The 12,798-nt window shown below is 44.8% G+C and overlaps 1 protein-coding gene across 7 annotated transcripts in view; it reads right to left on the bottom strand.

Moving 5' to 3' along the window:
* The window catches only part of LOC132538132 (maestro heat-like repeat-containing protein family member 1), a 74,381-nt gene extending 62,515 nt beyond the window's left edge, over positions 1–11,866 (bottom strand). For 6 of the 7 annotated variants that reach the window (XM_060190300.1, XM_060190301.1, XM_060190303.1 and 3 more), the window contains exons 1-3: positions 11,777–11,866; positions 6,609–6,698; positions 5,731–5,853 (exon numbers count right to left, since the gene is read on the bottom strand). In XM_060190300.1, coding sequence (XP_060046283.1) covers positions 5,731–5,853; positions 6,609–6,698 — 213 coding nt within the window. In that variant the 5' untranslated portion in view covers positions 11,777–11,866. The remainder of the gene's footprint in view (positions 1–5,730; positions 5,854–6,608; positions 6,699–11,776) is intronic. The other variant, XM_060190302.1, reaches the window with a different exon arrangement.
* Between the last annotated feature and the right edge of the window lie 932 nt (positions 11,867–12,798).

The following is a 12,798-nucleotide window of genomic DNA, read 5'->3' as shown; positions in this document are numbered from 1 at the left end:
AACCTGATGTAAAGTTTCGAGACCTCCTTTGAATCTGGAAAGGTGGCAGTCATTGACTATGTGGGTCATAGTCTGTCTGTAGCCGCAGGGGCAGTTCGGGTTGTCTCTGGCTCCCCAGCGATGGAACATAGCGGCGCACCGGCCATGGCCTGTTCGATAGCGATTGAGGAGGGCCCAATCATAATGTGCTAGGTCAAAGCCGGGTTGACGCTTGCAGGGGTCTGTAATGAGGTGTTTGTTCTTTACCTCAGCTGACTGCCAACTCTGTTTCCAAGAGTCTGGAACAGAGAAGTTCAGTGTAGGCGTAGGAGACCAGATTGGATGACGAGACGTCAAGCGTTGAACCAGGTGGGCGAAGATATCCGCGTATATTGGCAGGTCCGGTAGAGTGTAGACGTGGGAAATGAACTTAGATGATGCCGCATCCCGACGAATATCTGGCGGGGCGATGTTGCTAAGAACTGGCAGCCATGGAACCGGGGTGGAACGGATGGTTCCAGAAATTATCCTCATGGAGGAATATAATTTGGAATCAACCAAGTGGACATGGGGGCTACGGAACCATACTGGGGCACAGTATTCTGCAGTGGAATAGCATAATGCCAGAGATGATGATCGTAGTGTGGAAGCGCTCGCACCCCATGAGGAGCTGGCCAGTCTTGCAATGATGTTATTCCTCGCGCCCACCTTTGCTGCAGTTTTTATGAGATGTTCGTGAAATGACAGGGTGCGATCGAGAGTAACGCCAAGATAGACTGGCTGGGCTTCATGCCAGATTCTCGTATCGTCAAGCTGCACATTAAGCTCACGTGAGGCCGAAGCATGGTGTAGATGGAAAACAGATGATACCGTTTTTGCAGTGCTAGGGATTAGTCACCATTTTTTACAGTAATCAGATATCAGAGACATGTCTTTCGTGAGTGTTTCCTCAAGGATGTCGAACTTGGATGCCTGAGTTGCACAGCAGATGTCATCAGCGAAGATGAACTTCCTTGAAGAAGTTTCTGGGAGGTCATTGATGTAAATATTAAATAGCGTAGGAGCCAGAACAGAGCCCTGGGGGAGGCCACTTGAGACAAGTCTCCATCTGCTAGACTTGTCACCCAGATGCACCTGGAATCTTCTGTTTTGGAGAAGAAACGATATAGTGTTGGCCACCCATGGAGGCAGGCATCTTGAGATCTTGACTAGGAGACCACGGTGTCAGACCGTGTCATAGGCTGCTGTGAAATCAACAAAGACAGCACCCGTCTTTAAATTCTTCTGGAATCCATTTTCAATGTAAGTTGAGAGGGCCAGGACTTGTTCGGAGATAGATTTTCCTGGGTGGAAACCAGCTTGGGAGGGTGATAGGAATTTCTCTGTAAGAGGAGAAATTCGTGACAGAATCAGCCTCTCAAGGAGTTTGTAACACATGGAGAGGAGAGAAATTGGTCTATAGCTGGCAGCCAGTGTTGGGTCTTTCTTTGGTTTCAAAACTGCTATTATCTTCGCACGACACCAAATTTTGGGCATAGATTTGGATTCCAAGATGTGGGACAGGAATGAAGTGAGCCACTTCTTTGCCGCAGGGCCCAAGTTAAGAATGAGTTCTGCGGTGATGTTATCATAGCCAGCAGCTGTTCCCGGTTTAACCCTCTTCAAAGCGTCTTCCAGTTCAGACAGTGTAAAGGGAGAGAGTTTTGGAGATGGACAAGATAGATGGAAGTGGGATGACCACTCATGGGAAATTTCTCTTTTCCAGACTGGGTCGATCTTAGCACGTCCAACTTGAGTTAGGTGACTGGCCACTGGGAGACGGGAGAGGGTTGGCTACCGGCACCCAGACTATAAAGAAGCTTCCAGGCCTTCCTACTTGAGTGGGTGAAGTTCAGACTTTCCGTGAGTTGTTTCCAGCGGGCTTGGCGTGCTGCATCCAGGGAGGCAATGAGATGGTCGGCCACATCTGGGTCGCCCGACTCATCATACTGCTTTAGTAGATGCTCGCATTCAGCATCAAGACAAGGCGTATAGTTAGCACGTCTCCCACGAGGAATAGCTTGGGAAGCTGCTTTGAACATGGTTTGGCAGAAGCGCCTGTAGGAATCTTCAGAGGGGTTAGAGTTAATTGGAATTGCAGGAATAGATTTGTTGGTAAGATCACTGAACAGACGCCAGTTTGCTTTCCGAAAGTTCCATCTTAGTTTCTCCGAGCACAGAATCAGTGGGAGCTGGAGACCAATGTGGATGATAGCTGGGCGGTGATGACTGTGCAGGAAGTCCTTGAGAACTTGTCTCGTAGTGGGAAAGGCTTGGCCGTTGACTGTGCTAATCCAGCACAGGTCGGGTGACGAATCTTTATTCCATCTAGCACTGTGAAAAGAGCCTGGCTGTTTGGGAACGTATAATAGGGAGAGGTCATTCGCTGAAGCCCAGTCGGCTAAGATAGAGCCGTCAGCACGAGTGGAGGAATATCCCCAGTCTTGGTGATGACTATTAAAGTCTCCAACGTAAACGGCTGGGTGATTTGGGTTAGACAGGACCTCATTATCCCATGAGGCACTGGGAGGCTTATATACGTTGAAGAGCTGAATAGTTCCAATAGTAATGGAGTCGTAGAAGGTCGAAGAGGCCGTATGGTAAACGTCCGCAAGATACGATTTAGCGTAGATGGCTCGGCCGTGTTTAGGATGGAGATTATAGCATATTAAATCGAATCCACTGATGGTGAATCGAGCAGCTTCATCGACTGCTATATGTGTTTCTTGTAGGCAAATGACATCTGCCTGATGCTGTATCGCCAATTGACCAATAAGAACACATTTGGCAAAGGACAGCCCCTCAACATTAAGTTGGAGGACTCAAAGAGCAGGACCAACAGCTTGAAAGCTGTCAGGAGCTGCTTGTTGCTGGCTTTGAAAGTGACTGGGATCCATGTGGATTCAGTCAGCTGGGAAGGATCATCAGTTTCCCCAATGAATGGGTACTCACGGGATGCACCACGGGAAGGTCGATCCAATGGATCCAATGGAATATAACTAAAATAGGCCTACTAGCTATCTACAAAACAGAGACACCCCCCCCCAACTCTTCATCTGCACTATTCCAGCCTTTAGGTTTATGATTAGTCAACAACTTCTTTGGCTTTACATGTTAACTCTCTTTTCAGCCACCAGGTTCCAGATGCTAACATGATGCCAACCAGACTTCCCTGGACAGACAACCCCACCAATGTGTCCTGGAGCTCTGCTTCCCAGAGCTCTTCCCCACTAAGGAAAGACAGATAGGCTGGGAGTATGGATCAACCTGTCAACACCCATGCAGGGAAGCAATTATAGAAGCCAGACTTTCCACCTTCTGCACCTCATAATGACCCTGGGTCCAACTCCTGGAGGGATAAAATAGGAAAGCTATCAGGAGATGGGATGGGATACGGAGTTATGAAGGTGGGAATTGTGTAGAGCTGTACCCCTCTTATCCTATGGTTTTGTCAATGTTCCCTTTTTATAAATAAAAAAAATTAAAAACAGAACTTTAAAAAAATGATCCCCTTGGGGTCTGGGAATTAGATAAAACAATGGGAAAAGCCTTGGACTCTCAAGCACGAAGTTCTGAGTTCAATCCCCAGCTTCACATGTGTCAGAGTGATGCTCTGGTTCTCTCTCTCCCTCTGTACCTTGTACCTTGTGTTAATGGTAATGAATTAGGAGACTGAGGAGATAGCATAGTGATTATGCAGAAAGACGTTCTTTTTTATTTTTTTATTTTCCCTTTTGTTGTCCTTGTTGTTTTTCATATATATATATATATATATATATATATATATATATATATAGTTGTTGTGCTTATTATTGTTTTAGTTATTGATGTCATCGTTGTTGGATAGGACAGAGAGAAATGGAGAGAGGAGGGGAAGACAGAGAGGGGGAGAGAAAGACAGACACCTGCAGACCTGCTTCACCACCTGTGAAGCGACTCCCCTGCAGGTGGGGAGCTAGGGGCTCGAACTAGGATCCTTACGTCAGTCCTTGCACTTCATGCCACCTGTACTTAACTTGCTGCGCTACCGCCCAACTCCTACAGAAAGACCTTCTAAGCCTAAGGCACTAAAGGTTCCAAGTTCAAACCCCATCACCACCAAAATCCAAAGTTTAGCAGTGCTCTGGAAATAAATGAATAAATAAATAAATAAATGGGTCTGGGGGATGGCATAATGGTTCTGCAAAAAGATTTTCATGACTGAGGCCTTGTGGTCCCAAGTTCAATCCTCCTACAGCACCATATGCAAGAGTTAAGCAGTGTGCTAATAAAATAAATAAATATATATTTTAATTATGACTGGCTCAGTATCACTAGGAAGCAATTGATTATCATCAAGACAGAAGTAAAAGAAAAAAGTGATCCCCTTCTACCTATTTTGAATATTTATTATTTATTTTATTTGATAGTAGTAACTGAGAGAAATTAAGAGAGAGAGAAATCTGCAGCTCTGCTTCACTGCTAATGAAGTTTCCCCCTACAGATGGGGACCAGCAGCTTGAACCCGGGTCCTTTCACATGGTAACATGTGTTCTCAACCAGGTTCACCAATGCCCTGTCTCTATTTCTCTTTTTCTTTTTTTAAGATTTTTATTTATTTATTAATGAGAGAAGAGGAGGAGGAGTGAGGGAGGTAGGGGGAAGGGGGCAGACATAACTCTGGAACATGTGATGCCAGGGATTGAACTCAGGACCATGTGCTTGAGAATCCAATGCTTATCCACTTGCCCCCCTCCAGGACTGCTCCCCTTCCTGGAGGGCAGGCAGCTTAGCTGTTGTAACCTTCCTAGCACTTGGGAAGGCTCCCTGGACCAAGCAAGAAGGTGGAAAGGCAAAGGATATGGGGTGACCTCCAAGACTGGTGGTCTGCCTGTAGCATGTAAAACTGTCATACCAGTGGATGTAGAAGGCAGGTGAGCATAGAAGAGACCACCTCATCACAGGCAGATGGTAGCTGAGAAAGCAAGATATTGGTCTAACCAGACCCCAAGTCCACTGTAAGACCCAAGTTCGAACCCATCCTCCACTGCATTGAAGGAAGCTTTGGTGCTATGGTGTCCCTCTCTCCCCCCTCTGTCTCTATCTAAAAATATATGGTTTCAATTGAATCTAATCTAATTGATTTGCCACCAGGGTTATCATTATGCCTTAGTGCCTACATGATGACCCCATCACTCTTGGTGGTCATTTCTCCCCTTTTTCTTTGATAGAGAGTAAGAGACAGAAAGGGGGAAAAAGAAGCAGAGAGAGGGTCGAGACAGTGCCCCACCTGGTTGAGCACACATATTACAATGTGCAAGGACCCAGGTTCAAACCCCCACTTCACAAGTACTGATTAGTGCTATAGGTTTCCCTCCTTTTCTTTCCCTATCTCCCCTTCCCTCTCAGTTTCTCTGTCTCTACCTAAAATAAATAAACAGAATATTAAAAGGAGAAGGAGAATGCAGTGGGAGACACATGCAGCCCTGCTCCACAGCTCATGAAGTTTCCCCCCTGCAGGTGGGAACCGAAGGCTTGAACCTGGGTCCTCATGCCTGGAAATATGTGCACTTTGGTGGGTACTCCACCACCCAGCCCCCTCCAGCTAAGTATCTGGAAACTTGAGCTCCCCATATTCCAGGTCCCACATGTCCCAGCCTGAAAGGAACTTCTGGACACGGGCCTGGAGCCCCCTCTGCCCGCAGCCCCCAACCCAGCACCCTGGCTCCTCACTGTGGTCCTCAAGTAGTCCACGACGATGTCTAGCACCTTCTGGCAGAAGGGAAGTGCTAGTTTGTTATTCAGGATTCTGATTTCCAGCAGCTTGAGGGTTTGGAAGATATTATCTGCTGACACCTAGAGAAGAGAGGGAACTCAAGAAGAAAGGAAAGGTAAAAGTAAGAAGAGATACAAGGGGACCAGGTGGTGATGCAACTGTTTGAGAGCATGTGTTACAATATGCAAGGATCTGGGTTCGAGCCCCCAGTCCCTATCTGCAGGAAGGACGATTCACAAGTGATGAATAAGTACTACAAGTCTCTCTCCCCCCATTCCCTCTAGATTCCTGTCTCTATCAAATATTTTTAAAAAGAGTTAAAAGAGGAATACATATACATAGGTGAAAAAGAGAGAGAGAGAGAGATGGGGGCCAGGCTGTGGTGTACAGGGTTAAGTGCACACACTACCATGCACAAGGACCCAGGTTCAAGCCCTTGCTCCCCACCTGTGGGGTTGGGGGCACATTTCACAAACAGTGAAGCAAATACTGAAGATGTCTCTCTGTCTCCCTCTCCCTATCTCTCCTTTCCCTCTTAACTCCCTCTTAATTTCTCTCTGTCCTATCAAATAAGGAAGAAGAGAAAAAAGGTGGTGGTGGTGGTGGTGGGGATTCTATATGCAAGCACCAAGCCCAGAGAGAGAAAGAGTGAGAGATGAAGAGAGCAACCGTCTCGTGAGGAGACAGAGCGCCTCTGGGGAGAGGACTGAGCTGAGCCAGGAGGAGGTCTGAGCCGGACTAGAAACGTGAGGCCAGAGTTGCCCTGTGGAGGCCTGGACTCAACAACGACACTGAGTCAGCCCCTTCCAGGTGGAGGACCCTGGGCTGGCCTCACCTGACCAGTTACTTGGAGTTCCATCATAAACTTCTTGGTCTTCTCTGAAATCTCCCATTCCAAGTCCTTCTGCTTCAAGGAGGTAGCCATCTGCAAAGAGGAAAGAGTGTAGAGACTGGTTCTCTCCTGCTGGAGCCGGCACGTGCTGGGGGCAGGGTGCTGGGGCGGTTGAAGTGTGGAGAGAGAGACAGGGATGAGGAGTCAGGGCTCAGGAGATGCTGCTCACTCAGGACAGCAACACTCTTAGAGATTCTCACTTCCCCCAGCACAGTGATTTCTTTTCTTTTTCTTTTTCTTTTTTTTAATATATATTTTATTTTAATGAGAGAGAAGAGAGAAAGGGAAGATACACAGAGAGAACAGAGCCCTGCTCAGCTCTATCTGATGGCAGTGCTGGGGATTAAACTTGGGACTTCAGAGCCTCAGGCAGAAAAGGCTTTTTGCATCCCTGGTATGCTGTCTCCTGACTCTAAACATGACGACGACGATGATGATGATGATGATGATGATGATGATGATGATGATGATGATTTTATCAGAGTACATTGTGCAGCATTGAACCTAGAACCTTGGAACCTCAGACTTGAGAGTGTCTTTGCATAACCATTATGTTCTCTCCCCCACCCTAAAGTGGTCCTCAAGTAGTACTAAAGTGATTTTTTTTTTCAAAAATTCAGAGGATACAACTTTAACTCCTGACTCGACTCTGCTCTTCCCCAGCAATATGTCCCTTAGGTGAGCCACTTTAACTCCTGAAGACTGGTTCTACATATGCAAAATAAGAAGAATAAAAAAATAACATAAGAGGACTGGGAAGATAGCATATTGGTTATGCTAAAAGATTTTTTTTAATTTTTTTATTATCTTTATTTAATTATTGGACAGAGACAGAAATCGAGAGGGAAGGGGGAAATAGAGAGGGAGAGAGATAGACACCAGCAGTTCTGCTTCACCGCTTGTGACACTTTCCCCTTGCAGATGGGAACCGGAGGCTTGAACCTGGGTCCTTACGCCCTGTCACATGTGTGCTCAACCAGGTGCACCACCACCCAGCCCTATGCTAAAAGGTTTTTAATTAATTAATTTATTTATTTATTGTTTTATTGCTGTAGATATTATTGTTGTTATTGATGTCATCATTGTTGGATAGGACAGAGAGAAATGGAGTGAGAAGGAGAAGACAGAGAGGGGGAGAGAAAGACAGACACCTGCAGACCTGCTTCACCGCCTGTGAGGCGACTCCTTGTCCTTGAGAAAGTATCCCCACCCCAACTCTGTGCCCTTCACTCTCTGATCTCCAGGGAAAAGGTGTGTGTCTCAGAGGGCTGCTGAGCCCTGAATGTTGGCACCTAAGAGAATAGACCTCATCTCTTCTGATCTCTGTGTTACTTTATTTTTTAAATTTTTAAATATGCAATAGCAACTATAACAACAGCAACAACAGATAGGGCAACAAGGGCAGCAAAATGGGGGAAATGGCCTCCAGGAGCAGCGAATCTGTAGTGCAGCAGGCACAGAGCCCCAGCAATAACCCTGGAAGCAAAAAAAAAAAAAAAAAAAAGGCACAGTATATATAGTGCCTTGCATGTAGGAAGGACTCAAAAACTGTTCCCTTTATTATTACTACAATTATCAAATTTTAACTGTTGGCACTCTGATTCAAAGCATCCTAAAATCTCTATAGGGAGGGCACCCTTTCTTGAGTTTTGAACCATTTAAGATTTGGATAAGGTGGGGCAGCCCAAATTGCAACTGGAAAGGAAGTATATGGAGGGAAGAGAAGGAGAGAGACATAAAGATACACCACTTGAAACAGACAAATCCAGTTTTCCAAGATATGCAGATATCTAATGCTATGACATCTGGCCACTGAAATAAGCACCTAGAACATGAAATTACTTCAGGGAGATAAATTTCATAAAACGGTTCCTGAAAGACTGAAATAAATCAATGAGGGGGCGGGACAGTAGTGCACCAGGTTAAGCACACATGTTACCATGTGCAAAGACCAGGTTCGAGCCTCCATTCCATACCTACAGGGGGGACGCTTCATGAGCAGTAAAGCAAATACTGCAGGTATCTCTGTCTCTCTTCTCTATTTCCCCTCTTCGCTATTTCTCTCTGTCCTATTGGACAAAGAAAAGAACCTACCTAACAACAATGACATCAATAACACCAACAATAATAACTACAACAACAATAAAAAGACAACAAGGGCAACAACAGGGAAAACAAATAAATAAATTTTTAAAAATAAATAAACAAATAAATAAAATAAGTAAGGGGCCAGGCAGTGGCGCACCGGGTTAAGCACACACACTACAGTGTGCAAGAACTCAGTTTCAAGAAAACAATGAAGAACTAATTTGCATTTCAAAACAAGAGATTTAAAAAATAAAAACGGACAGAATAAAAGAACTTATTGCAAGGGGTGTAGCTCCACAGCAGAGCACATGCTTTGCATATATGAGGCCATTAGTTTGATTCCTAGCACCAAAAAATAAGAGCTAATATATGTGACATACACTCGACTAAAAAACTTAGAAATACAAAGTATAAGCATTAACCATCCTGTGAGTACCCATTCATTGGGGAAACTGACGATCCTTCCTAGCCGACTGAATCCACATGGATCCCAGTCACTTTCAAAGCCATTAACTGGCTACGGAAGAGGGCAAACGCTAGAAGAAGAAGAAGCATTAACCATTCAAATCTCCACAAATGGGATAACATCAAGACAGAACACAATAATGGTTCCAAGATGCCAGGTTTAGTCCCCTAAACCACCATCGATCAGAGCTGAGCAATGTTTTAGTAAAAATAAATAAATGATTGAGAGACTCAGAAGAGGGAAGGGAGGAGCATTAAAGTGAGGTTGGGAGCACTGATCCCTAGGGTGAAACAAGATGAGGGTCTTGAGAAAATGTGCAAATGTACTCCTGTAGCAACAGCCACCCAGTAAAGTCAACATTGCTTTAATAAAGTGCTACTAAAACTTGTGACAATCATTTCATTCATCAACTGAATCTCAAGGGTTTAAGTGGTTTGGTCTGTTTGTAAATGGCTGTAAACACAGGAATTAAGCAGTTGCTTAGGGACTGGTTTGTCCCCTCCTCTAGGGTCTGATGGCTCCTCTCTGTGAGTTGTCTCCTCTGAGGGCAGTGACAGTAATAATGGCTGCACTGACCTCAGACCTAGGTAGAAGCGGTGCTGAGCTCATTGACAAACCCACCTTGTGCAGGAGTAAGGAATCCTTATGGAGAAAACAATCCAAGAGTTCAAGGTTCATGTGGTGGTGTCCTGTTAGAGTGTACATGCTAAAAGGTACAAGGACTGGGTTCAAGTCCCTGGTCCCCATTTGAAGGGGGCTGCTTCACAATTAGTGAAGTGGTGCTGCAGGTCTCTGTCTCTCTTTCTATCTCCCCCTTCCCTCTGGATTTCTCTCTGTTTCTATCCAATAAATAAGTAAAGTACATAGAAAAAAAAAGGTGGTCCAGGAGGTGGTACAGTGGATAAAGCATTGGACTCTCAAGCATGAGGTCCTGAGTTCAATCCCCAGCAGCATATGTACCAGAGTAATGTCTGGTTCTTTCTCTCTCTCCTCTTATCTTTCTCATTAATAAATAAATAATAGGAAGAAAGAAAAAGAAAGAAAGAAAGAAAGAAAGAAAGAAAGAAAGAAAGAAAGAAAGAAAGAAAAGAGAATAAGGATCAGGTATTGCACTTGGTTAAGTACACACATTTTACAGTGTGCAAGGACCTGGATTTAAGCCCCTGGTTCCCACCTGTAGGGCGAAAGCTTCACAAGTGTTGAAGCTGGGGTGTAGGTGTCTGTTTCTATCCCTCTCTGTCTCCCCTGCCCTCTTAATTCTTCTCTATCTTTATCTAATGATAAACAAGTAAATTTAAAGAAAAACAGAAAAGAATTCAATCCAAGAGATGAGAATCTTGATGTGTCTTTTAATTTTAGATATTCTGGAAGGAATCAAAAAGAAGGAAAATAAGAACCACCACTAATTTGAGGGGGATAAAACAATGATGAAATTAAAACATTACACAACACCGAAGAATCAGGTTATAGCAGCAGGGGGTGGGGTGCCTTAAAGAGTTTAAGCTCCTTATCTTATTGAGGATTACATAGAATTGGTGAGTTTTAGACTATCATTAAGAATAATTTTTAGGGAGTAAGGCTGTTGTGCAGTGGGTTAAGCACACGTGGCACAAAGCACCAGGATTGGGGTAAGGATCCTGGATCAAGCCCCCGGCTCCCCACTCGCAGGGAAGTCACTTCACAAGCAGTGAAGCAGGTCTCCAGGTGTCTTTCTCTCCCACTCTGTCTTCCCCTCCTCTCTCCATTTCTCTCTGTTCTATCCAACAATGACGACATCCATTACAACAATAATAACTACAACAATAAAACAACAAGGGCAACAAAAGGGAAAATAAATATTTTAAAAAAGAATAATTTTGGGAGTCGGGCGGTAGCGCAGCGGGTTAAGCGCACATGGCGCAAAGAACAAGGACCCATCAGGATCCCAGTTTAAACCCCCTACTCCCCACCCTGCAGGGGAGTCGCTTCACAGGCGGTGAAGCAGGTCTGCAGGTGTCTCTCTGTCTCTCTTCCTCTCTATCTCCCCCTTCTCTCTCAATTTCTCTCTGTCTCTATCCAATAACAAATAAAGTTTTAAAAAAATAATAATTTTAATAGGGTTATGAAATCTAATCTCCAGTTGAAAATCCTGATTTCTAAACTTCAAACTTTTTCATTTTCTTTTTTAATACTGTATTTATTTATTATTTTTAGTGAGAGATACAGAGAGACTACAGCACTGCTCAGCTCTGGCTTATGATGGTGTTGGGGATTGAATCTGGGACTGCAGAGCCTCACGCATGAGAGTATGTTTGCAGAATCATTATGCTGTCTCCCCAGCCCTGGACTTTTTCATTTCTTACAGGACCTCACACTCAACACATCCCACAATGAATGTACTACCTTCTCGTCAGCTGAGTTTCATCCCTAGCTCAGTCACCTTGGGTGACTTTTCCCCTCCAGCACAGCCCTCCCAGGACAGGGGACATTAGCCAGGAAGTGTCCCTTTCTGCCAGCACAGTCTCTGACTGAGTGCATATAGGACAGGGATTGAGTCTGCCCTCCACTCCACACTCACCTTCTCTTCAGGGCTCAGTCCAGTCCCTGCTTCTGTCCTCCTTATCTACACAAGATAGGTAATAGCACTCCGGAGAAGAGCTCAGCTAATACAGATGGGGCCCCTGGAATCCTACCTGATTATGGAGAAAGAATCACATCTTAGCAACCATACCCAGAATACTCCATTTGGAACTCACCTGCTAGGCTCCTGTTCTAAAGAACCAATGGGGAGAGGGGGCAGGTGGTGGCACACCTAGTTAAGCGCACATTACAGTGTGTAAGGACCCAGGTGAAAGTCCCTGGTCCCCACCTGCAGTAGGGAAGCTTCATGAGTGGTGAAGCAGTGCTACAGGTGTCTCTCTCCCTCTCTATCACCTCCTTCCCCCTCAATTTATTGGCTGTCTCTACCCAATAAATAAAAAAAGATAATTTAAAATTTTTTAAAGAAAGAACCAATGGTAGGGTGCTGAGTGGTGACACACCCAGTTGAGTCTTGTAAATACTACATGGCTCCATTTAAGGTTAAGTGAAAGAGAGATTTGTTCATAAAATCACTGTAAACATGAGGGGAGAAGTCTAGTTAAGAAAATAGGCAAAAGTCCAAAATCCATAACTAAGCTACCCAAGATCACCATGTGAAGAGATCACGATCAATCTGGAGCCACACCAACAAGAAAGTGCTATGATGAAGGTAATCCATTCAAAAGAGAGAGCTTATATAGTGCCTGCACCCTTATGAGCTGCTCTGTCTCAGGCTGATGTCATTCATATGCTAATTGTCCCAAATTCCTGTTGGGGTCACAACAGTTGACATATATTATAACAGTACACATATTATAATGTGCAATGACCCAGGTTCAAGCCTCTGGTCCCCACCTGCAAGGGAAGTTTCATGAGCAGTGAAGCAGTGCTGCAGTGCTCCCCTTCTCTATCTTCCTTCCCCTTGCCTCTCAATTTCTCTCTATCTCAATCCAATAAATAAACACAATTTTAAAAAATAATCAATGGTGTAAGGGAGCATCCTCTCTCCCAATGATATCT

The sequence above is a fragment of the Erinaceus europaeus genome, chromosome 4 (genome assembly GCF_950295315.1).
Source record: "Erinaceus europaeus chromosome 4, mEriEur2.1, whole genome shotgun sequence".
In the NCBI taxonomy this organism is placed as follows: Eukaryota; Metazoa; Chordata; class Mammalia; order Eulipotyphla; family Erinaceidae; genus Erinaceus; species Erinaceus europaeus.
The sequence above is the reverse complement of the archived record's forward strand: the minus strand, read 5'-3'. Positions and strand labels throughout refer to the sequence as shown.